General features: G+C 39.1%; 2 protein-coding genes across 2 annotated transcripts in view; both read left to right on the forward strand.

The window, feature by feature from the left end:
- The window catches only part of LOC306987803 (uncharacterized protein), a 96,319-nt gene that overhangs the window by 60,460 nt on the left and 8,035 nt on the right, over positions 1-27,824 (forward strand). The gene's annotated exons all lie outside the window — the stretch shown is intronic.
- On the forward strand, positions 9,165-16,544 carry LOC306988751 (cysteinyl leukotriene receptor 1-like; the record flags this gene model as incomplete). Its single annotated transcript, XM_079593900.1, has 8 exons — positions 9,165-9,340; positions 9,435-9,573; positions 9,687-9,755; positions 9,837-9,983; positions 10,053-10,156; positions 14,901-15,101; positions 15,198-15,241; positions 16,301-16,544. The coding sequence occupies exons 3-8, from the start codon at positions 9,701-9,703 to the stop codon at positions 16,542-16,544; spliced, it is 795 nt and encodes a 264-aa protein (XP_079450026.1). The 5' UTR covers positions 9,165-9,340; positions 9,435-9,573; positions 9,687-9,700.

Genomic DNA, 27,824 nt, shown 5'->3' on the forward strand with positions numbered 1-27,824 from the left:
TTTTGTATTTTTATTTAATGACTATTATTTATTTAGAGCAGGTACAGCTAGTGTGCGATGCTTTTGCTATTTCAGAGGAAAAAAACACATTTTATTTAAAAAATGCTTTTCAATTAAATCAGATGTTCAAGCTTTGTTTTCGTTTTATTATTTTGTTTGTTTTAAACTTTGTTCAATTTATATTGTTAATCATTTGACACTAACCAAATGCATAAAGTATCATTTTAACTTTTAAAAAACTATTAACATTTGTTCATAGTACATTGTCTGTCTTTTGTTAATAGGACAAAACATTGTTATTATATTTTATAATATTTTATATATATATATATATATATATATATATATATATATATATATATATATATATATATATATATATTAAATAAACATTTGTAATGAAATCGTTCAAAAAAAATATATCAGCATTGTTTTAAACTTTGAAACACAGAAGTAGCGCAATGTCTGGCCACGCCCACTTCTGGCATCAGACTTTTAGGCTGGCGCTGTCGTGATCACACTGATATGACGTATGGTTCTGGGGTTCTGCAGTTGGTTACTATTGGGGCTCCCGCGCCGCCTCCTTTTCACAACCTGAGGGAACCGTCTCCGGAATATTAACCTCACTTCCAGAAGTCCAATTCCCATCATTCATGCCTCTTACCTGGGACTGATTGCACGCACGCACACGCACACACACACACACACACACACACACACCCGCGCACACACGCACACGTACACTGTTTAAAAACAAGAAATATTTATCCAACCTCGTTTAAAACAGTCTGTCGGTGCCATCTTTTGGACATTCATCATATTGCATTGGTTTTAATTTCTAGTCCTCAAACAGAGCAGTAGCCTAATCCGTTTATTTTTAAGTTATTGATTAAAAAAGAAACATCAAATGCATTTTTAGTCATAGTATTATTTTATACAGAAATACATTATTTGTAATTCAGATGAGAATAATTTTAAGGAAAACAAATATATTGATCTGAAATATAGCACGTGTTTTTGTAAAATAAATTCAAGCAATAGTCTACCCGCCCCCGAAATGGCGCTAATTTTAAAATTAAACTAAAAAAGCTCACGGCTGCACAGGCATTCATAACGGTGCGCGTCCAACGCGAGGAGTGAGCAGAACAGAGCGAACGTTTTTTAGTTAATTTCTACTTTCATAGGAATTCATTCGAGCGCACTGCAAGCGCCACCATAATCATACTTACTTTCACTTTTATATTAGCGATTTAAAAGCCCTCGCTGGTGTCACACGTTGGTTAACCGGTGGGAAAAATATACAGATATTCAAATATACAGATATATTAAATATATCATCGCGCTCCACCGTCGATGTGATGTGTGTGTGTGTGTTAAAATAATTTAGTTCAGTTAGAGAACGGGCACTAACCTACAATTAAAACCTGAACGTGTCCGCTTAATAAATCGTGAGCTGAATGAGAGTCGCAGCAAAGATCAGCACAAGGAGTCCAATTTCATTAATCATGGGTGGACAGCTGACTGAAAAGATGATGACGGAATATTGAACACGCAATTCAAGCAATCCCACCCCCGAAATGGCGCTATGTTTAAAATGAAACTAAATGCTCACGGCTACACGGGTAATAACGCGTTCACGGCGAGGAACGAGCAGAACCATTTTTTTACAGTCTATGAGCAGAACAGAGTGAATGTGTTTTAGTTCATTCCTACTGGACGTCCAGTAGGCTACTACTTTGGCTTTTAAGTTAGCGATTTAAAAGCCCCCGCTTTAATCACACATCCATTAACCCGTAGGAAAATATTCTCACAGTCACTAATATATTTATATATAAATACAATATACAATGGGCCTACCTGATTTCGAACACAAGAGGGCAGTATTGCCCTATGTATGACTTATTTTTTTACTAAATAGCGCATTCTGGCTGTTTTTTAACTTATACATAATTCTTAAATTGAAAAAAAGAACAAAATGGGGTTAGTTCTGATATTTGTATAACTTTATATAGAAATAAATGATGTATAATAAAATTTTTAGAAGATATGAGGCTTTTAGTGTTTCCTTTCTGGACATTACTTTAATCCCTCGCCACAGCAAAACCGTTTGAGATATTTAATATCCGTTCATAATTTAGCATCTTTAATGTATTTTCATCATGTTGAAAAAGTTTGGTGTGAATAAAATCAACCACCGCTAAAAACTCGGAGTCTAAAATATATCAATATATCACATTCAAACCAAAATATCTGACTTCCTGTTGGTCGGAGCTAATGACTGTAAATTAGAAAGTTGTCCGGCTCGAAGAGAAGAATATACGTACCGAGTTTGGTTACTGTAGATAAAACTAATACCCCATTTTTGACTAAAGGTGGCGCTACTGAGCCCCTTACCACGCCCGTTTCTGAAACTTCGCACATGTCTATTACACAATAAATGTGATATGCATGTTGAGTTTCATGCAATTTGAAGCATGTTAAGAGCCTCAAATGCATCCAAAAAGAATATAAAAGTTTAAAGCGTTGCCATGGCGACAGTATTAAAGATATCAATAATCCTTTCACAGGTCTACATCTGTCGTGTGTTTACATTATACAGATGAAGTTTGAAGCAAATCGGGTAAAAATAAGAGGGTGAATTCAAAGCATTTTGAAAGTGACACACTTCCTGCTGCCAGTTGGTGGCGCTATAACTTTGACTCACAATAGTCACATCCATGTGATCGCCCTCTTACAGCGAACACACTGCTGAAGTTTCATCAAGATCAATTAATGTATGAGGATGTTATAACACACTTCCTGTTTCCAATATTCGCCATAAATTCGTTTCCTCGCCACGGCCAAACCGTTCGAGATATCAAAAATCCCCTCGCAATTTATCATCCTCCATGTCTTGACTTCATGCACACCGAGTTTCGTGGTCATCCGATGAATTCTCTAGGACAAGTGTTTCAAATGCCAGAACATGCGTTTCCATACAGCCCATAATAACCGACTTCCTGTTGGACTGGCGTAAAACTTAGAGCACGAAAGTTGTTCGGCCCGATGAGATCTATACGTGTACCGAGTTTCATATTATTACATGCAAGCGTGTTTGAGATATGGACATGTTTTTGAATCCCATTCCAGGGGGCGCTGGCGAGCCCCCCTGCCACGCCCGGGTCCCAGCTTCAGTCGGGCCCTAATGGCCGCGGGTTCTGACATTTGTGCAAAGTTTCAAGAGTTTTTGAGCACGTTAAGGCCCCCAAAAGTGCCCAAAAGGTAGTAATATAATAATAAATATAGCTGCAAGCAGCGATTACGGGCCCAAGCCGGTGGCACCGCCACCCTGGTGCCTTTAGTTACACTAAAGGCACCGGGCTGGCGCTGCCACCGGCTTGGGCCCTCCATCGCTGCTTGCAGCTATATTTATTTATATATATATATATATATATATATATATATATATATATATATATATATATAAAAAGCCGCCACCCCGTTGCCTTTCGGGTTCCTGTGCACGACGGGCAATAACGTAACCCCGCTTTGACTGTCGAGAAGAAGTCTGCTTTAGAGCTTGTATCAGTGTGAGTCTTTCTGCTCCCCTACAAACACACACAGAAAAGGGGGGGGGGCTGTCTGTGTGTGTGCCCTCCCTCCTCCCCCCCCCCCTCCTCCTCCAGTATCTCACTGGACTAACACACACACACACACACACAGAGAGAGAATGGCAGGGGGAACTCTGTCAGAGAGAGACAAAACCACATTCAAACCAAAATATCTGACTTCCTGTTGGTCGGAGCTAATGACTGTAAATGAGAAAGATGTCCGGATCGATAAGCACAATATACAGACCGAGTTTTGTGACTGTAGGTAAAAATAACCCCCCCACTTTAGTCAAAAGTATCTTGAAAGTAACACACTTCCTGCTGCCAGTTGGTGGCGCTATAACTTTGACTCACAATAGCCACATCCATGTGATCGCCCTCTTACAACAAACACACTGCTGAAGTTTCATCAAGATCAATAAATGTATGAAGACGTTATAAGACATTGTGTTTTTCTTTTCTCGCCATAACTTTGTTTCCTCGCCACGGCCAAACCGTTCGAGATATCAAAAATCCGTCCGCAATTTAGCGTCCTCAATGTCTTTACTTCATGCTGACTGAGTTTGGTGGCGATAGGATAATTTTTCTTGGAGGAGTATATCAAATTCCAGGGGCATGCGTTTTCATACAACCCATAATAGCCGACTTCCTGTTGGACTGGCGTAAAACTTAGAGCACGAAAGTTGTTCGGCCCGATGATATCTAAATGTGTACCGAGTTTCATATTATTACATGCAAACGTGTTTGATATATGGACCAAGTTTTTCGGACCACGTTCAAGGGGGCGCTGTTGAGCTCCCCTGCCACGCCCGGGTACCAGCTTCAGTCCGGCTCTAATGGCCGCAGGTTCTGACCTGTGTGCAAAGTTTCAAGAGTTTTCGAGCACGTTAAGGGCCCCAAAAGTGCCCGAGAAGTCCCACACAGCAGAGAAAGGGTTAAAATAAAGCCCCCCTCCTCTCTCACACACACAGACACTGAGAGAGACTGGCAAAATTCCCATCAAATCACATTCAAACCAAAATATCTGACTTCCTGTTGGTCGGAGCTAATGACTGTAAATTAGAAAGTTGTCCGGCTCGGGGAGATAAATATAAATACCGATTTTTGTTACTGTAGGTAAAACTAATAGCCCATTTTTGACTAAAGGTGGCGCTACTGAGCCCCTCCACCGCGCCCGTTTCTGAAACTTCACACATGCCTAGTACCTAATAAATCTGATATGCATGTTGAGTTTCATGCAATTTGAAGCATGTTAAGAGCCTCAAATGCACCCAAAAAGAATATTAAAGTTTGATGCGTTGCCATGGCAACAGTATTTAAGATATCAATAATCCTTTCACAGGTCTACATCTGCCGTGTGTTTACATTATACAGATGAAGTTTGAAGCAAATCGGGTAAAAATAAGAGGGTGATTTCAAAGCATTTTGAAAGTGACACACTTCCTGCTGCCAGTTGGTGGCGCTATAACTTTGACTCACAATAGTCACATCCATGTGATCGGCCTCTTACAACAAACACACTGCTGAAGTTTCATCAAGATCAGTTAATGTATGAGGATGTTATAACACACTTCCTGTTTCCAATATTCGCCATAAATTTGTTTCCTCGCCACGGCCAAACCGTTCGAGATATCAAAAATCCCCTCGCAATTTAGCATCCTCCATGTCTTGACTTCATGCACACCGAGTTTCGTGGTCATCCGATAAATTCTCTAGGACAAGTGTTTCAAATGCCAGAACATGCGTTTCCATCCAGCCCATAATAACCGACTTCCTGTTGGACTGGCGTAAAACTTAGAGCACGAAAGTTGTTCGGCCCGATGAGATCTATATGTGTACCGAGTTTCATATTATTACATGCAAGCGTGTTTGAGATATGGACATGTTTTTGAATCCCATTCCAGGGGGCGCTGGCGAGCCCCCCTGCCACGCCCGGGTCCCAGCTTCAGTCGGGCCCTGATGGCCGCAGGTTCTGACATTTGTGCAAAGTTTCAAGAGTTTTTGAGCACGTTAAGGCCCCCAAAAGTGCCCAAAAGGTAGTAAAATAATAATAATAATAATAATAAATAATAATAAATAATAATCCGAAGAAAAACAATAGGGCCTTCGCCTTTTCAAGGCTTGGGCCCTAATAAAGAAGAAGAATAAATAATAATCCCATGGAAAACAATAGGGCCTTCGCCTTTTCAAGGCTTGGGCCCTAATAATCCTTTGGAAAACAATAGGGCCTTCGCCTTTTCAAGGCTTGGGCCCTAATAATCCGGAGGAAAACAATAGGGCCTTCGCCTTTTCAAGGCTTGGGCCCTAATAAAAGATTAAAATCGCCATTACAGGGCTTGATGTATGTCAAGTCGGTCTGAAGAAGAACGATTCAGTGTTCAAACGTTGTGTTGTGGCAAAAATTCATCAAACAAATATCACTGCGTAAGAGACACTCAGAGTCAAATTATAAAAAGAGAAGTATTTATTCTTGCAAGAATAGGAGCAGTCTAATACACAGTTGTTACCCTGTGCAGAAGAGTGACACCCGAAGCGCTCGAATATTCGAAGCGCTCGAATCTCCACACACTGTGACCCCTGCTATTCAGAACAGTGTAAATGCAGCCAAAACTCAAACTACAGCCTGGGGACCCCTTTTACTGGGGCACATATACATCTCCCCAGTAAATCTGAAGTGTTTGAGTTTAACAATTGATTTTATTTGTCAGTGTATTTAATAGAAATTATATTATTTGGTAGCCTAATAGATATATCTATTACCAAATAATATAATCTATTTGCAACGCAGTGATAAAAAAATCAACGCTTGTAAAAGCAACGCAGTTTAACCGAAATGACCCGCGCGACAGAAATCCATGTTTGCACGGAGTGCGCGCGTCTGTTTAGCAACTGCAGCGCGCGCACACATCTGAGCAGTCCGGTGGCACGAGGTATGAAAACATGACGAAACAAAAGTTTGTAAATAATACAAATAATCTTATTTTTATTCATTACTTGCTTCTATTGTTATCCAATGTTTTGGTTTTCAAACACCTTAAAATGCACATTATAGGTCCGAGAAATCCAAATGTTCTAAGGAGAGCACGCCCCCGAACCCCCTAAGTTACCCAACTCGGCTAACTGCCTAGTGTTTTTGCAACAAACGCCCCAGCTGCCTGCAGCACTGTATAGAACAGAAAATAAACCCATTGTTGTGTTCTGTGCTGTCTTTGATTGTGTGTCATCGGTAAGCCCCACCCTCCTTAGTTACTGTTGCTATCTCAGACAATGGGGGACCTGTGCTCCTGTAGAGCTTTATGTCTAGCAACGCCCCTGACTGCAGCAGCCCAAGCATGCATTAAAAAAAACTTTTAGAAACCAATTGAAAATGTTTTATATTGAAGGTGTAATCTAATTTTAACAAATCATCTAAAACGATTAAATATGAAGTGTCTTTATAATATGCGTTTATTTATTAAATTGTGGGGCTGGTTTTGTTAGTTTTATGAAAACTTGGTTAATCAGACCAATTAGAGACTTTTAACAACAACATTTCCTTTTTATTACAGCCTACAAAAATGTGTCTCTGAGATGAGCTAAAAATCACACTGGTTCATGGGTTCACAGAGACCATCGCCCCCTAGCGTTCAACCATTGACATTTTGAATCAGTTATGACGTAACCAGGCCTCGTTTATTGACATCACGTGACTTAAGTTTGATATGCGCTCCGAATTGATTCTCAACAGTGTTGCCAATTGCCAGACATACAAATCATCCTGGAGAATGACTTTCTCTCTCACTAGAACAGGTTAACGTCCCTTTTGTATATTGTATACAAAGTTGTAGGCCTTTATCATAAATAGGGCTGGGCGATATGACCAAAATGTCATATCATCAAGATAACAATATGATAAACGTTTCTGTAAATTCAATCAATTAATAGTTTATATATATTTACCACATGGAAAAGCTATTTATTTTCTACATGTTAAAGTATAAAGCCTACTCAAAATTGTACTCACCATTTTCTCCCTTTATTTAGAACTTCTGGGCAAATGTTTGATTAAGAATGTAGAAATATAAAATATGAATTAAATGAAATTTAAAAATTGTACTTTCAAGTTTAAAATGTAGCAGCAATCAGCTTCGAAGACTAGCCTACTAGCCTACTAAGATTTCTCTGCTCACTATGTGGGTTTAAAAAGCCACTTTTAAAAACTTGACATTTACTTAGGCTAGGATTTTTATAAATTTTTTAAATCATATCACTAATAATAGATTAAAAGTCATGCACTTCCTTCCGTACGAATAGGGTCTTTTAGTGCACATGATGTCCGATTCTTCTAACCAAGTTTCAACATATCGGACGTTATGATTTCGAACATGTACGTTGGCGGTATCTGCTGATGAATAAACCCCATTTCGACGTTTATAATCGATGTTTTATTTTCGACGTAATAACCTTCTGATGTAACGATCAAATAGTGAACGTTGATTCAACGTTGAAATTTGATCGACGACTGATACTGACCTTTACAACTAAAAATCAACGCTGAATCGACGTCTGTCTGCTATCTGGGCTGAGAACCTGTTCAGGGAACGAAACCAAAAACCGTAAACGAACAAAATTTTGACTGGAACATAACAAGTAACAGAAACAAAATGAAATTTATTTGATATTGTGTGAAAATTGCAGCATAGTAAAACATGGATTCACACAACGTCACATCAGCGCTTAATTCTGTGAATTAAGAGAAAACAGATTAAAACTAAATATATAAAACTATAGGCCTATACGAGAAGGCTATCGCTCGAATGGCAGAAACAGAAGGCAGCAAACGGCTTCGGGCTTGTTTTCTGTATTTTACAAAAGCTTTACCGTTTTGAATAATTTCTTGCTTCTATCCATATGATCATTACGGAGTTCCTCAGAAGGACAAAAAATCCTGCGCCTCAGGACACACACACGTTCTAGCATTGCTAACTTTTGTTCTGTATTCTCTACGTTTGACTCGTGTACGATAATGTTCTTCCAAATTCGATAATTTTAGGCTGGTACGATACATTCCCAATCTGGCAACACTGATTCCCAGAAGCTTCACGAAGCCATTTTCGGAAAACACCTCGACCCCTAGTGAAAAGTGATGTTGTAGATCCCAAACACGGTATTTAGTGGACAAATTGTGCTACTGCGTGGGAAAGTGTCATTCAAGGCTAGATTTTACTGAAAAAAGAGAGAAGTGTGCCAGGTTCAGTTCCTGTGGTAAAATAAAATGGAAATGGCACATTATAAAGTCACCACAGCCATTGGTTTGTCTACAGCAGTCTACTGAGTGGTGTAAACAAATGTATTAACGTAGACTTTACAAGATAAATGTTATTCAAAATCAGAATATGTCTAATTCAATTTCATTTAATTTGGGGAAATTACTTTTTAAATAAATAGGTCATGGGTCAGCGGTCTTTTATTAAATTTTACAGCCTTTGTGTTTGCACACCAATATTAATGTTTATATCAAGCTTCAGGCAAGAGTTTTTGTTCTGTAATCAATGCAACTTATATATATATATAAATTATGATCTTACATGAGGTGTTATGTTGAATGTGGTCTCTGTGAGTGTGACTTCCGCCCATATGAAATCACCCTCTGTTGGTTTCAAAGCTCGAAAAGTAGTTTCATCTTAAAGCCTTTGTGAAAGCAACCATATTTCATCAGGTAATGCATTTTAGTTGCGGAAACGACGCAAAGATCATACAGCATCTTATTTGTAAGTGTCATTTATTGTATCTTAGATTTATTGTGCTTGATCAAGTATATGTTTCCTAGGAATCCTATTTTTGTTTGATTTATTTATCTCACAGGTCTACTAGTATGGTGTCAAGCTGTAGAAGCAGAACTTACACAATTGGGACAAAATGTGACCATAAACTGTGACCTAGGTGAAAAGGAGATTTATTGGATGGCGCTGAAGCCACCAAATCGTCCAGTTATGATATTACGGTTATTTTCAACTTCTCCAACTCCTTTTTACTACGATGTAGGATTCATACCCAAATATTCAGTGCAACATAAATGTTGTCTATTCATAAAAAATGTCACTGTTGATGAGTTAGGCATTTATTACTGCATGACCACCGAAGCACCTCCGAGATTCGGCAACGGCATCAAACTACACGTCATTGGTGAGTGAGCTTCAGTGATCATCAGACCATGTGGATGGTCAGTGCTTTGGTTATTTAAATGTATGGCTATTTTTTTTACAGAACCAACTCAGTTAACTGAGTGCCAGAACAACACTGTTGAGCAGAATCACACCGTGGTGAATTATACTGAGCAGATCCAGAGACCATGGAGCATTATTATCCTCATATCTGGCCTGATGCATGGTGTTCTGGTCATTGTCGTCATTGGTGAGTTCATTTAATTTCATTTGATTTGATCTAGTACTAAAATATGACCGTAACTCTCCTCTCTTGTAGGTAGCGTATGTTGCTACTCTGGAAAAAATGTCAAACATCAAGAGGCGGATTTACAACGGACTCGTTTTATGCCTTTGGAACAACTTCAAGAGACAAAGACAGAGGTAAATTATGCAAAACCATCTTTTTTTTTCTTTGTACATTTATATACTTTTTCATTACTCTTCATAGTATTCTTTATCACTGTTTGATCATAAAACAGATGTACGTACATTTAAAACTGCTAATACTGGTTGCCCTGTTGCTCTTTCAGTGTACCGAGGTCGTCTTTTCCTCAATATGTGAAGATTTTGAACAGAACCGGTGCTTTTCTGCTACAGACCAAATAATAAACAGACACAATTGTACCTGACCTTATATCTTAAGTTTTAAATATAACAATTAATGACATATGCTTACATGTATAATGAATAAAAAGATATATAAAAAAGGAGTTTTTCCTTATTTTTTTGTGAAAATCGAAAACGCCCACCAACGCCAAACTCTTCTCTGCAGAACAAACGTAGGCATTGTGGTTGGCCTCAAAGTGTTCAGACAAACTCAGTCATTTTTTCCACTGTACTACCATTCTTTTTCCATTGGAGGTTAAAAAAAAACATGTGACAGCAATATGTCTAAAGCGAATGTGAACTCTGCACAAGGGTAAACCACCTGTCTAGAAAAGCATGAGATCATATGAGTCATTTATTGTCAAGTGACCAACTGGTTTAAGTACTGAGCTAATAAGGTTCACACTTTATTTGAATTTAATTTAACACTTAATTAGAAGAGCAAAATATTTGCATGCACAGATTTAATGTCTATTATCTTTTAGGAGATGCAATAAACTTAAACTTGAACAACTGTACCAAATTCGGCTTAGTGAAGCAAAGTGTTTATAAAAGAAAAATAATGTGTACACAAACAAGCAAGCACTCTGAAATGTCCAACATAATCACGGAACATATAATGTGATGATATTTATTACATTTTTACAAAGCATGAGAAATGCTCAGTGACATGTAAAAACACTGAAAAAAAAGCTGCAAAAGCCTTTGTTGCTGTCCTTCACATGACAAAGCCACACCACGTACAGGAAGTCAGACTGAACTCCGACCACATTTTGGCCATTTTGAATGTCAAGAGTCAAGTAAAAATGCTCCCACCGTACTGGTTACATATATTTAAACATTTAGTTAAATTTCTTTTAAAGTTTCTTTCAAAGTTTAAAGGGTTAGTTCACCCAAAAATAACATTTATATTATCATTTACTCACCCTCATAACGTTCCAAACCTGCTAGATTTTCGTCCATCTTCAGAACACAATGAAGACCTTTTTGATGAAATCAAACTGATATTGACAGTCTACGCAACTACCACTTTGACGCTTCAAAAAGTTAATAGAGATCGTAAAACTAATCCATATGAATCGAGCGGTTTAGTCCAAATTTTCTGAAGAGACTTTATATGATAAACAAATTTGATTTAAGATTTTATTCACAGATAATTTTCTTTTTTGGTTTAAGTTTAAGCCCTCTTCCTATCTACTATAATGCAGTACCGTCATTGGCCACCAGAGGGGGGAACAAACGCCATCATCTATCCATCTATCCATCCATTTCAGCTTTGGGAATGTTTATGAACGCAATCTACTCCATTTTGTTTTGATTATCATTCTAAATCCCATCGGGACGTAGTCTTCGACAAAAACAAAATGCTCTCCGATTTTTGTTCAAAATGTTGCTTTTTTATGAACCTTAACCGCATTCAAGTGTTGATAAAAAAGAGTGCATGAGTTCAGTCACTGTTAGTGGACACCCCAGAAATGTGTAAAGCCGTGAGTGAATCCTACTTGTGGCAACACACTTGACAGGAAAAATACATTACACATTTTCCAGACAATGTCTTTAATTTACCTCCACATTACAATGTTTAAAAACAAAACAAAAAAAACACAGCATACAAGTTTTGAACGACATGACGTTATAGTAAATAATAATATAATTTTAAAGTCACCATGAAATCAGAATTGGCAGTTATTAAGTTTTAATGGAACATTGCAGTTTTTATTATAAATGATTTATCAGTGCATATCATTCTTTTTTTTCTTCAACTTTAAGCTTTCCTTAAACTTGCCATGCAGTTGTTAAACTTGGGATGTTAATTTCACTTACTGTGAAATAAATCTGTGAATAATAGTCGAGTTCATTTTTTCTTATATATAATGATTATTTTAAAGAGGATCAGTTGCTCAGTTTGCTTGTTCTCGTGACGTGATTTCCTCAAGAGTGTACTATACCTTTAGCCATGAGCACAAGTATAACAACACACTTTAATTCTAAAGTAGATTTTAGACTAAAATGCCCTGAAGTTACTTGTTCTGCCTTTCTTGTTCTCCACACCAGTCCTCTGTTAACAATAAATGTAAACTAGTTGCTAGAACCAGTTGCACTCTGAAAATATGGTCGAGTCTCATCGGTAACTGAATGGGAGACATTCAGGGCAACACCATGGTTTTTGCAGGTGTAGGTGATAGGGAGCCCAGGAAGACGTGGTCACCTTGACATCTGCATAGTTTGTACTATCCCAGTATGGTCCTATCCTAATGGTGTTTTTTTGTTGTTTTTTGTAATGGCCTGTATGTTTGGGTGAAATCCACAAGAGAAAAGGGTGTACCATTTGTGATATTTGGTTTTAGAATGTTGTACTTATGCCAGGTGTTATACACGTGGTCTCCACAGAGGACTACTACCCTCATTTGGCAGACTCTCATGTCCTTATACTGGTGTTCCTGGAGACCTACTGTCCTGGAAAATTTTGCTTCAACCCCAATTAACACACCTGAACTAGGATGGTTCTTTTGGATCTCTTGAAAATTACCGCCAGGTATGAAACTTTGCAGGAAAGTCGCATAAAAAATGCCCTTTCGGACGTATTGCAGTGTCTCTCGACTTGAACTGATGAGGACCAAACCCCCACCCAGAATGCGATTTCAACCGAGAGGGACCCCCTCCAAAGCATCTTGCATAGTATTCAAGGTATACATTTTATCAGTATATGCTCCAGCATCCTACATAGGCCATGCAGTTTGGAGAATGGGTGGTTGTATTCCCTGGGCATCAGAGCCAGGGTCATGGCTTGGTGTTGCTAGCACCATGCTCTAATATTTGAGCTGAAGGAACTTCAACTTTAACACTGTGTCTTTACCAGACGAGAGCAGCGCAACTAAAGACATAGAACCCATTATAATAAGTGATGCTGTCTACACTGGATGTTGCGTGGGGCGAAAATAAACTGATGCCATGTTCTCTCTCTGATGTACTCCAAAAGTGATCGCGCTGACACAAAGGACAAATACATTTCAAATACAAATACAATGGTCGCTTTGTCACATCTAGTGGGGAGGATAAGGTACAAAGGTGTTCTGTTGAGCTTACTACCCCAGTGATAAGCTGGTGTACTCCTAAAATACTATATTTCCACATTTTCTCTGATAGTCTGTTGTAAAAAAAAAATAGCTTGTTTCCTTTCTGTGTAAAAGGTTAGTGGGTCTTTGACAGATGGCTGGCACTGAATGTGTTTGCATGTAGTCGAACAGGAAACAAGTTCAGATAACAATCACATTATGCAGTCTATGCACTTTGGTAAAATTTGTTTTGGTAATTCATCTGGAAAGCTATCAATGTATACCTGTACTAATGCACAATAAATAGGTTGCCATCTATTGATGTTACTCCTAGTGCCATTTTGAAGTCGGGAGTTACTCTTATGACAGTTGTTCTCCAAGAAGACACCTCGCTCCTCTCGCAGCCCATATCATAACATGTCAATCCAGCTTCTCTTCAACGCCACCAACTCTGAAACGAACAATGTTACTGAGACAGACATGAGTACTAGTGCTGGAAGGATCACAGGGGCTCTGATCCTCTGCCTTTTCTTACCGATTGGCATCTCTGGAAACCTCTTGATCATCTGGAGCATCCTGACTCGAACCCGCCACCGTTCCATCACCACCCTCCTGATCCTAAATATGGCCTGCGCGGATGGATTCGTGATGCTTTTAATGCCCTTTTTCATTGTTTATTTAGTAAAACACACCTGGATTTTTTCCCTTCCATTGTGCAAGATTCTGTTGTACCTCTGCAGTGCCAACATGTACGCTTCAATATTTTTGATAACGCTGATGAGTCTGCACAGGATGGTGGCTGTCGTGTGGCGGAAACATGCTGGTGTCCTGACAGACCGGAGGGTGATCATTCGGGTGTTGGTGGCACTGTGGATTCTTGCTCTCTGTATGTCAGTACCCAATTCGGTTTTCTGGACTACTTTCAGGAGAGAGCAAGAGCCAAAGATTGTAGCATGTGCTTGTAAACATTCACAGCCACGACATGTAAGTTACATTTGCCTGATACATTTTTTTCAGTAATTACTAACAAATAGTAAATAGCAAAAACTAAAAATCATAGTAACTGTTTGTACACATGAGCAAGTAACTATAAAAGTAGTAACGCTAACATAATTGTGAACCAATATCTCAGTTGTTTAGTGTAACTTTTCAAGTAATTACCAATTTTTGGTGGTGGTTGTGTTTGTTTAGCTTTGTTTAATCATATAAACTTACAACTGAGTTTGCTGATGCTATGGAACCTTTTAGTTTCTGTGTCATAGAAAGGTAAGCATATGGCGAAACTCCATCTTTCCCCAGTCAGAAGACATAAATCAATGTCAATGACAGTAAGCATCTGCTCCAATAGTAGACACACGTCTAATAAAAAAAAACAAGATCTTCAGACTAAACAGACAAACTCTATATCTGAAAGGAAATCATGTTAAATGATTCTACACATTATATGTTTTACTCTGTTTTAGGCGATACTGCAGCACTGTTTGGAAATTCTGTTGGGTTTCTTGATGCCGTATGGACTGATCATAGGCAGTTACGTGTGTATCCTACGGAGAATTCGCAAGACCCGGTTTCGTAGGCACATCCGAAGTGAGAAACTCATCCTGGTGATTGTCATCACCTTCGGTCTGAACTGGCTCCCATTCCATATCATGAATATGGTGGAGGTGCGTGTAACAACCCCCCTCAAAGGGTCCATGTCTTCGAAGAGTTTGAAAACTCCTGGTTTTAAAGAAATCAATCTCATTGTTTTTCCTGAACAGGTGGCTGGTGCTTTTCTCCCAGAAGATTCCCCTGCAAAAGCCAGGTGAGTAACTAAAACTAATGCCCTGTTTACACCTGGTCAAGTAGACTAGGGAGACACATCCCCATTTCCTCTTGGTGTTTTGTTTATTTTGTCCACTTTCAACCTAGCCTGGGAAAACCCAGACCACTCTCAGTTGTAACTGAGTTAGGGTCTGGCAAAGCTCCATAGACAATTCATTTCCACAGGGGCGTCACCAACGGACGTCACTCAAATGGCTCTGGGCGCAATTGGATAGATCTAAAACCAATCAGAGCGACGGAGAAACATCTGAGACTCTCAGCAATTCTCTGTTTGTTTTTCAGGAAGATGTAGCAATGGCTTCTGACGACTTTTTCCGTTTTTGTAAATGACAATTTTAAATCGCTTGAAACAGACGCGATAGCTGATTCGAACGAGTGATGTTCCACGGCGGCATCCATCTCTGTAATGTACAAAATCTGCGTCACCGTCGCTGCTCTGTCGTCATCGTGTAAAGCCCGCCCCAACGTTTCTGATTGGTGCCGCGATTTCGACGGATTGGAAATGGGTTTCAATGGGCTCTTTGCCAGACCCACTTGCAGAGCAAATCTAAATTTGCCGGAAGTGGTCTGGGTTTTCCCAGGCTACTTTCAACCACTTCTGTCCTGATTTCCTCGAGTAGAGAGACTTTGAGCAGGTAAATGTATGGGATGTTAGAAATCCGGAATGGTGAGAGAACATTTCTCTTTTTTTGTCTTCAAAACAAAATTGGGTCTTCAGCCGAAAAAGTTTAAATCCCGTCTGACTAACGTGCTTCCAATAATGTTTACGCATCAGTAGGCGGAGAGTAGGTGGTCTTTTGTGGCTGTTCGAACGAATGTGTTTTCGACTACCTCTGGAAGTGGTCGAAAGTGGACAAGCTCAAAATATTTTAGACCCCGTTTACACCTGTATTTAGCGTCATCCACGTGATCCGATCGACCAAAATGCATCTTAATACCAGGTGTAAACTGTGCCTAAAAACATTCACAGAAGTAAATGCTATTCTGGATCCTTTTGTGTTTTTCTAATTTAATAACTAATTTATCCTCATCCTCACAGAGTCAATCAAATCTGGACATCTTTCCGGGTCTTCGCCTCCACTTTCACCTTCATCAGCAGCTCTATAAATCCTGTACTTTACACTTTCGCTGGAAAGTCCTACATTAAACGCGAGGGTCTGGCCTTCATGGCACGGCTGTTTGAGAGCTCAGGGATCGAGTCCACACGAAATATCCGGCAGAGCCAGAGCAATCGAGAACGAGAGAAGAAAGAAGAGGTCGACTATCCCAACAATGAAATATGATTCCACCACTAGCGCTAATGCTAGCTTGTACATTAAAGTACAGAAATGGAAAGTGACCATAGCATAAACTTAGCAGGAAAGCTCTGTCTTGTTTGGGTTGTTTTTTGAATCTTTGTATTTGCAGTGTGCTTTATGCATTTGTACAAGTTAGACTGAATGGTGCTGTGCACTTGACAAGTGCACTTAAGTAAATCTACAGTAACACATACTTGGGCAATATGTCTTTAAAATAAATGTCATCTGGTTTCATATTTTGATATATAATGTCATTTTAAAGCGTGGCTTAAGTATCCACATACAGCATCACTGTATACAGTATTTCAAAGATTTGGTTCAGGTGTTTATCCAGTAGAGGGCGCCACACAACAGTGAGAAAAACACCAAATGACTCCTTCCTCTTCACTGTATTTCTGTATATTCTGAGCATAACCTGCACTGTATTCTGTTATATTTATGCTTAAAACAAAGAATGACTTCATTGAAGTAATATTCTCAGAAAAGTCATAACTGCTTAAACAGTTTGGATTCTTAGTTGAAGTAACCTTGAATTTATCTTTATCTTCTTGAAAACATGACAAAAATACGGTACTTTTGATATTCAAGATAGCAAGGAGCACATTTGCATCTTTCCCAGAAGAATATGTACATAGAGGTGAACGTGATTTTGCCAAGGAGGAAGTTTCCTGAATCAATATTCTTGTTGGTCCTGGAAAAACATCCTTATCAACCAATCAAAATTTAGGGTTAGGTTTAGTGCTACTGATTTTATGGTTTAGGCTTGGGTTAACGTTAGTGGCTTGAACACCATCTTTATCAACCAATTATTATCAAAGTGCCTTCTGCTGTCAGCAAGTGTCCAATGTAGGGTACCGACTCTCTCCTCAGTTTAAACTTGTCTACATTGAGTTTAATGTCTCTTTCTCTGCACCTTATTAGAAAACATCTCAAGTTTTTTTCATGATCTTTGTCTGCTTCCTCTAGTGTGTCACCTTCCCCTGTGATCAGTATGTCATCTGCAATGATATACAAACCCGGTAAGCCCTCTAGTGCTTGCATGAGTTTTCTTTGAGAGACTTCCGGAGCTGGGCTTATCCCCATTGGCATCCTGAGCCAACGATACCGTCCGAAGGGTCGCAAACGTGGTGAGGTAACTTGACTCCTCATCCAGCTTGACGTGCCAAAATCCGTGCTTCACATCACAAACAGTGAATACCTTGGATTTTGCCAGTCCTGGCAGGACGTCATCAATGGTTGGAAGCGGAAAATGGCTCCTTTTGAGTGCTCTATTCAGTGGTTTGAGGTCTACACAGATCCTTGTCTTTCCATTTGGTTTTGTCACTGACACCATACTGCTTATCCAGTCAGTGCTGCGCTCCACAGGTGCTATTATTTCTTGGCTTTCCAGATTCTTTAATTCCTCTTTAAGCGGGGTCATCATTGCAACAGGCACTCTGCGTTTAGGCAGTTTTACTGGTGGTACACTTTTGTCTATTTCAATGCTGTACTCGCCTTCTAAGCAGCCAACACCTGTGAAAACATCTACGAACTCTGACTTTATTTTCTCCATATTTGTCAGCTGCACACCGTTGTCAGTCGTTTTGTCTGTACATTGTGTTTTCACTATACTGTCAATCGCCAGTATGTCCTCATACTGCACTTTAATTAACTTCATGGCTTCACTAGCCTTTCTTCCCAGTAGCGGGATCCTGTCATCCTGGTCCACCACTTGAAACTCAAGTCTGTATAATTTATCATTTCTTGGATTTCGGAGTTTGACTTTACATTTTCCAAGTGGGCGTAATCTGCTTTTGTTGTACATGACAAGTACTTTCTCTGTGTCTTCCAGTTGTGTATTTGGGTTTAACAGTTGCATTGGGATAACATTACAAGTAGCACCACAGTCTATCTGAAAGTTAACTAGCTTTTTGTCCAACAACATACCTGCAAATAGATGCTGGCTTTTGCTGTGTGCTTCTTTCACTTGATTTATTGTCTCTTGGCTTTCTCTGATGTCTGTAATTGTCATGATGTCCTCACATGAGTCACTTGACTCCAAAATTGTGTGTACCGGTCTGCCTTTTTTATTTTTCTCGAACTTGGACTTGCATTTTGCAGCAAAGTGGTTCTCTTTTCCACAATTCTTACACTTCTTTCCATAGGCTGGACATTTGTGTTTATTTTTCTCATGTGTGTTGCCACAAAATTTACAGTTAATCTCGTCATTTTTGTCTCTTCTTGGATTCTTCCTCATTGCATGTATTTCTTCCACCGTTTTGCCTTGTATGGTTTTACTGTTCTCTTTTGACAGCTCAGTAGCTCTGCATATTTGTATGCACTTATCCAGCGTTAAGTTTTCTTCCCTTAACAGTCTTTCTCTCATCGCAGGGCTCTGTGTACCACACACAATCCGGTCTCTTATTAGCGAGTCTTTAATGTCACCGAAATTGCATGTACTGGCCAATACTCTCAGATCTGTGACATATCTGTCAATACTTTCGTCTTGTGCTTGGTCTCTGACAAAAAACTTGTAACGCTCAACAGTCTCATTCAATTGTGGATTACAATGATTATCAAACTGCGTCATCATTGAACTCACTGTCCTCCTTGCAGATGTATCACCGCTCGTCAGCGTTGCTAAAAGTTCTCTCCCTCTCTCTCCGAGGAGGTAATTAAACAACTTAACTTTAGTTGTCTCCTCTGCATCGGGCATCGTGAGCTCCGTATAAAGCGTAAACTCCTCCTTCCAACTTTTCCACGTTTTCGCCACGTTGGCTGAATCCAAACAAAGTACTGGAGGCGGCTTGAGACCCTCCATCGCGACGTCTGGCGCCCTTTTTCTGCTCCGGCGTAGTGAACACTGTCTCTTGCTCGAGCTCGCGAGCTAACGTTAGATTCGCGGCACTATTAACTCTTCACAGCGCGGTACTAACTTCGGCTGAATTCACGACCGCTGCCACCATGTTTCATACTGTTCTGTTATTCCCAACTATACAGTATGGACGATTAAAGCAATATATATGCTTACTGTGTTTATTAAGTCACATGTGCTCACCGCATTACATTACATACATGCCAGTCCGGCGCTCTGTCTCCACACAACAACATCCGTTCGTGCGTCACTCTAATCTGTCCCCTTGGGAACATGACAGTAAGTTAAGACTTAACAATCCTCTTGTAACAATAAATACCAATTATTGCGTAGAGAGCGGCGTACGCCTTCTTTTGTGCGTACGCAACGTTTATAAATGAGGCCCCTGGTATCTTCTGTCTGTTGTTGTTGTTGTTGTTGTTTTAATAGTTTTTGACTAAATGAAACTGTATAACGTTTGCCTAAGCATTTCCAACAAAACTAAAGGTGGGATCAAGAGTGTACTCTGACCAAGAACTGTCAAGTATTGGTGGGGAGACTTGTTTCATATCTGATGAAGGGCTTGGGCCCGAAACGTTACACGCGGTGAGCAATCATTAAATTTGCTAAGGAGCATTTTCTGGTATGCGGACTCATTGTTTACCTTTACATTAATTTACAGAAATCAGCAGCAGAATGAAAATTGCTGATGTTATCGGATTTTCAGGTGATATTCTCAATTTATTCAGTTAACGGACGCTCTGAGGTAAAGTGTTCAGACTGCAGAGTCAGCAACGATTGTATTTAATTGTACAGTACAATCATAACATAGTACAGACATGATCTTAATTCCATAATTGTCATGACAAATCACTGGAAGCAATAGCAGGTGAACAAGTGTTTATTTGGACTCTACACTCAATACAATGAATATCACTCAAAGTCAGTGAGGAAGATCCTTCTCTGGTTGAACTCGCGAAGACGCTTCTCTGGCCACAGGGCTGACGGAATACTCTGGGGATGACGCTCAGGCTCGGTCACACAGGGACTTCGATGGTCTGGTGCTCGGTGCTCAGTGCTCGGTGATCGGTGCTCGGGGGCGGTGAAACAGCAGGAAAACATCCACAGAGGACGGCGACAAAAACCCGGAAGACAGCACGAACAAACACGAGGAACTGCAAGCAACGGATGGACACTGGAATGGAGAGATGAGTGAGTATATGTAGAGAATGGTAATGGGAAACAGCTGAGGAGGGGAATGAGATGATCACAGACAGCTGGAGCACTGAACAAACACGTGAGCGGGACAACGCCCACTCACGCAAACTCACAGACATGTAAACAAACAGTGACACGCGACACAGAGGAAACAATGAATTATCAACCGTGACAATAATGTCCTTAAAGCTACAGTGTGTGATTTTTACCCCCATCTAGCGGTGAAAAGGTATATGACCATCCAATGAATATTAGTTTCTGTTCCTCTCAATTCCGATTTCGTTTTAACTCCTACGGTGGCCAATGTAGTCCAAGATTAACATGGCTTCCAGTTCGACCTCGTCCATGAGTATTCCTTCAAGTGATGAGGTTACTTTAGAAAACTATTATAATTTGCAGTAATTTAATTAGTCAGTTAACATATAGGTTATGACATCTATGTAAAATGAATAATAGTTTTATGTTTTCAGTATTTTTTTTACCATTTCATTGCTAACATCAGCTATCAGGTAACTATTGGAAACTATGATACAATTTTTCATGATTCTTTGATGAATAAAAAATTGAAAAGAAAAGCATTTATTTACAAACGAAATATTTTGTAACATTACACATGTTTAAATCATTAATGCATCCTTACTGAAAAAAATTCTGACTAACCAACACATTTTTGAACGGCAGTGTACATTCAGTAGGTTATTATTTATTGCAATATAAACACTGCAGAGTGATCAACAAGGTATCTCTTCATTTACCAGTCGCAGACGGAGCAACTTTCTGCTCTTATGTTTACTCCGTGCACTGTCAAGGTCTTCATCATATTTGTCGTGGTACCGGTCTTTGCAGCAATACTGCATCGCGCGCTGTTGGAGAAATGTACCCACACTTTTGATCGACTTTTCCACATCTTTAAGGTATTATGTCAGTGTGCTCGCGTCTCATATGAATATGTGCGCGGAGAATTTGTGTGTGTTTGTGTGTGTGTGTGTGTGTGTGTGTGTGTGCTCGCGTCTCATATGAATATGTATGCAGAGAGTTTGTGTGTGTGTGTGTTTCTCGTGTCTCATTTGTCTTGTTGATTTGCCTGTTGCGTTGCCGTCTTAATTCTCTTTTTCGCTTCCTTGGCGACTCTGATACATATCCTCGAGAATAAAAGTGATCCTCCATCAGCAACAGACTTTCAAAAAGGCTTTCAGGTTTTTATATAGCAGTCTCAAGCAATCCCCCTCTTCACATGTGCCGACACGGTGCCGTGCCATCGAGTGTTAAAACGCGAAAGGCGAAGCTTGAATTAATGGGTATGTCCCTCTTTGGCTAATGTACTTTCAAGATGGAGGGGCAACATGGCGACCGGCATTCGAACCCCCCACCCGTATGTATTTTCAATGGCATATTATACACTCACGAGAATACTTTATTACTTGAACGAAGTAAATATATATTAATTAGCACATATATTTTTGAAAGAACTAAGTGTTTTTAGCTAAGAATAAACTAAAAAAGTTACACAGTGTAGCTTTAAACATAACAATATTACTGGCCATAAACTGAAAAAGTGCGCGTCCGGTCTGCGATACCTCGAGTTGTCCTAGACATTTAAGTCATTTTTTTCTAGGAAAAACTATAGGCCCACTCACTTTTTCACTGGCCCACCCAAAATTAAATTTCTGCCTACGCCACTGAACTGAGCTAAACTATTTACAACACTTGCTGATTGAAGAGATCTGAACTCTACACTAAAAAATACAAAAATGAGGAAAAACTGATTAACAAAGACACAATTAATGTCAGTTCTCCATGTAGTCCTCCACGGTTCCCTCTTCCGACTGGTCTATCTGTGAGACAAAACAACAACGGTAAAGTGTGTAACATTAGTTTGACCAGTCACTAACTTAATTCACAATTTCAGTTTATCCAATGAAAATCATCAGATTATACACACCTTCGACATGAAGCTCTATGTTACATATATTTTGAAATGGCCCTGTGATACAGTTGTACGTCCTTGCATCAGTTTTTTGAAGACCGTTGAGTTTGATTGAGAAATTGCCTTTCTTGTGCTCATCAGGGAATGTTTCAACTCTGTTCTTGTACTTTGGAGCTTGGTCTTCACCTGTTTTGTTGTGAATTATGTCAAACACATGCTTGCCCTCATCGTCTCTCCAGTGTACTTCAGCACCTTGAAGCTCACTTTCAGGGATAGAACATGGCAAGAGAGCCGAGTCTCCAGTAAAACCTAAAACTGTGACACTGAACACTGAAGAACCTAAAAAAAACACCAAAAAAAACACTGTTTGGCTTCTGCATGTGACATGAAGGTTAATTTCAAATGTTTAATCTCTCACCTGTGATATACAGCAGAAACACAGAGATAATGATGTACCAACTGTAGAAACAGAAGATAGAAAGATATCAACAGCTTGCTAACCTCATTTCCTTCTCGTCATTTAGCAACATTCAGCTGTGACGTTCTAGATATTGTATATTTCTTTGTGTTTTGATAAAAGTTTGATTAACATCACCTTATTTTCATTCACAGCACTAAACAGCATATAGCTTGTCTACTGTCGTTTGAATAAAGCATGTGACCAAACATGGACCCAATATGAGCTTTTTACTTAAAATGTACAAAATAATCAGAAATTAATTCGTAAAAGCATCAGTCTTATACATTTTTGTGCCAAATATCAGTATATACTAGGAAAAACACCAAAGCAATTTGTTTGATCCACACCCTTGTAACAAACACCTGTCAGTTACTTAGTTTTAAACTGCAATTACACTCCTCACCACTAGGGGTATTAGTGAGACCTTTATGCCTAGATAAAGAGACAGGTGAGCAGTAGAAGAAATTAGCATGGCTGACCTCCTTGGTCACCTGTCAAACAAAGTCCTGGTTGAGAAACGCTCTGTTTCATGCTCAACTGTAAGTAAAATGTATATGTTCAGGTTGCTGTTTTATTTACTGATGAAAGATTATCTTTGTACTTATTGAATGTAGTGAATGGATTGCACATAATTAACAGGAGGCATTTGTGTCTTGTAGAAGGACTTTTCTGTTTGTGCTGAACAAATATTTGTGCCAGTTTTGTGGTCCTGGCTGAGGTTCTGCTACACTGAGTCCAGCAACAAGGTTTCTGGTTGGATGTAGCTACCTTGGACAGTTGGACTACTGCTATGGACTTACTTTGATGGGAGTTCTGTATGTTTTGATGACGGTCAGCAACCGACGTTCATTTACCATCAAACCTCCATACCATTCGACTCCCTAAAGAGAATTAAGACTGGTATCTGACTCTCATAAACCATCCTCTACTACTACAGTGAAAGACTGGTTCATATATTGCTGGAATTTCAATTCCTATACTGCACAATTTATATCTCTTTGTCTACGGGGTGTTGTGGCAATACGATTTGAATGTAGTTTCTTTGTTTTTAATATATTTTGGTGGATATATATAAAATCACATATTTCATTGCTGTTTTTGTTTACTCTTTGGTTTAAACATATGGCTCGCATCAAATTCAAGTCACTGACGTTTGCCTACAGAACAACCACTGGCACTGCTCCCTCATACCTGAACTCATTACTTCAGACTTATGTGCCATCCAGAAACTTGCGCTCTGCAAGCGAGCGCAGTCTTGTGGTGCCATCTCAAAGAGGCACAAAATCTCTTTCTCGGACCTTTACCATGACTGTTCCCTGCTGGTGGAATGATCTGCCTAACTCAGCCAGAGCCGCTGAGTCCGTACCCATTTTTAAGAAATTGCTGAAGACGTATCTTTTTCGGCAGCATTTAATCCAGTAATACTAACACTCTCTTCTCTATTCTAACAAAAAAAAAAAAAAAAAGTACTGTACGTTGGATTGTACTGTGAAGGGTCATAGCACTCACCACATAGTTGGTCTACTGCTAGTTTAATTGCTTATATTGTTTCTCATTTGTAAGTCGCTTTGGATAAAAGCGTCTGCTAAATGAATAAATGTAAATGTAAATGTCATGACAGGAACTCACAAACAGGTTTGTGTTTCTCTTCATTTTGACTTTTGTATTGTATGTATTATTGCATTTTGTATTGTGTTTTGCAGTATATGGTCAAAATAATTTGATGTCTTAATCATCACACTGTTTCTGAAATACACACATCGTGAGCTTAGAATTATAAGTTCTATTATAGGTTCTATCTCTGTTTAGGGTAGTTCTGAGATATTGAGCATCAAAGTTTTTACATTCCACTGAGATGGAACATTTTTATTTTATTAATAACTACTAACTACTAACAATATTTTAAAATAACACCACAGGCATTAATAAACACCCAATGGATCAGATTAAAGGAGAACTCCGGTCAATTTTAACATTGAGCTCAATTTTTAGTAAATTTGGAGTGCTGTCAATACAGAGAACAACGACAAAAATCGGTGTTGCCTACACCGTGTTATCCTATTTTTAAAATTTGCACCCTATTGACTTGAATGGGGCAAGTTTTAAACCTGCTTTTATCCTCTTAACATCTTTGATGTGTCATACAAGTGCCCAGCCATGTGAGTGATTCCTTCAGAGTGAACACGAGTGAATCTGACTGCAGTAGATGTGAAAGATATGAATAAAAATGTTAATTCAGCCCTAGCGCAAATACCTGTATTTAGTTCCTGTTTTCGGTGGAAGTCCAAAGTAGTCGATTGTCGAGTTCACGCGCGTGATCATAGTAACTAAACCTATGCGCGTGAACTCGACAATCGACTACTTTGGACTTCGACCGAAAACAGGAACTAAATACAGGTATGTGCGCTGGCTGATATAACATCATTTTTATTCATATCTTTCACATCTACTGCAGTCAGATTCACTCGTGTTCACTCTGAAGGAATCACTCAACATGGCTGGGCACTTGTAATGACACATCAAGGATGATAAGACTAAGAACTGGTTAAGTTTAAAACTTGCCCCATTCAAGTCAATAGGGTGTAAATTTTAAAAATAGGATAACACAGTGTAGGCAACACCGATTTTTGTCGTTGTTCTCTGTATTGACAGCACTCCAAATTTACTAAAAATTGAGCTCAATGTTAAAATTGACCGGAGTTCTCCTTTAAGTCAAATACTCAATTTCGACTAAAAGTGGAGATAGAACCTTATAATTCTAAGCTCACGACATGCATTCAGTGTGATTGTTCTTCAAAAGTTTGCAGAGCTGTGACTTGATGCCAGTGTCTGATGTTACATTGAGTAAGGAGTGTTGATGTGGAAACTTTGAGCATCAGGATATTTGTCAAACACACACATGAGAAAAGCCCAATCCCATGTGTTTATTGTGAAGTTCTGGTGCTGAGATACACTGGGCCCTTAGAGGCCATTAAACCTCACAGGTCCCTCAGAGAGCCCCAGTGCACGGCCCTGAACACACCACGCATCAGGAAGGGGTTGTGATGAGGAGACAGTGGCGTTCAGACACTGAGTTTTATATAAATGTTGTTGTGGAAATTATCAATATTAAAACCTGGATAAAGGAGACAAAGTCGATTCTCAAAAGATTAAACAAAGTATTTTATTTCATGCATGAAATAAGACGTTCCCACACAGACAGCGTCTGATATGTGAAGGCCCATGGCATTCTCACGCAGAGAGCATCTGACATGAGAAGGCGAAGGCTAGTCCCTTTCGCCAATGTTATATACCCTAACACATCCTGTGTAAAAAAAAAAACTTTGTTACATAAAACCCAGACTTCTTAGCTCATGGTCTCATGTGCTCATGATCTCATGTCCAACATTATTTCTATCTAGACAGAACACTGTCATGTCAGCAAAAAGTTTCCTACAGATCTCGTGTGCTGATCGAAACTGTGATCAATGTGCTTTTTGCTTATATGATTATTTTCCTTTAAATTCTTATGAGTAAACAATACATCTTCAATGTTAATAAAAGTTGTACCCATATAAAAGTAAAATAACTCATTAAAAAGTAAAATTTCCATAACAATGTGCAAACTAAATTAAAGTCGTATACCACTGATGTGCTGGGTTTTTCTGCTTTCACACTTTGGATAAAAGCATCATCCAAATGAATAAATGCAAACGCAAAACATTTGGTGTTAGTAAAAAGTATAGGATTATAAATATCAAAACAATTCTGTCAGATGCATTATTTCATCAAAACAATTTATTGGGTCTTGAACATCATGAGATCATGCAAATACAATGAAACTTTGCTCCTTGTTCACAGTTTATACCTGAGAATATTGAAGTACATTTGAAACGATTCAGTTCCAGCAAATAAAACAATATTTTCAAGTTTTTACATAATTGTTAAGGCAGCAACATATTGACACTCACTTGTTTTAACTTTATCCAAAAAGTTACCTTTTCAAGATCTCATTCTGTTATTCAGTAAGAATGCAGTGCATAAGGCAAGAATATAACAGTACAAAACAGTGTCTTTTGCATCAGAAAACTGTAAAAACTAAAGGGGTCATGACATGAGAAACCAAATTTACCTTGATCTTTTGGTATATAAGAGGTCTTTGTACCATTAAAACGTCCTGCAAGTTTCATAGCTTAAGACGTCCTCCCCATTATAAACGAATCATTTATTTAATCAAGCTCTAAATACAGCTCGTTCTGGATCCATGGTAAGAAGTGACATACCAGCGTTTGCATATGACCGCCTCGGGATTCACTAAAGTACAGGGGTTTCAGTACCGCGACGCACGCGGGGCGTATCCGAGGGTGTGGCCGTCACACCCCTTTCCAAAAAAAGAAATAATAATTTGCAGGTCAGCGCACATGCGCAGAGTAGAGTTCCTTCTTCCCGCGGGCTTTTCAAATTAGAGACAGAACTGGTGGACGATGAAGAGCAAACTGATAAACATTAAAAAGCAATGGACAATCAAGGACAAAACAGCGAAATCGGTAACTGTTTATTACGTTTTATTATGATCAAGAGGCAGACGAATTTGTAAAAAATACGGTAGGATTCTAATGTAAGGAGGGCTTCATACGAGATACCTGTCCCAACTGAATTAACGTTACATGTGCATCAAATACCTGTGTGTGTTTACAGGGGCTTCATGTGTGATACCTGTCCTAACTGAATTACATGTGCATCAAATACCTGTGTGTGTTTACAGGGGCTTTATACGAGATACCTGTCCCAACTGAATTACATGTGCATCAAATACCTGTGTGTGTTTACTGGGGCTTCATACGAGAT

The sequence above is a fragment of the Phoxinus phoxinus genome (assembly GCF_949152265.1).
Source record: "Phoxinus phoxinus genome assembly, chromosome: 20".
Taxonomy (NCBI): Eukaryota; Metazoa; Chordata; class Actinopteri; order Cypriniformes; family Leuciscidae; genus Phoxinus; species Phoxinus phoxinus.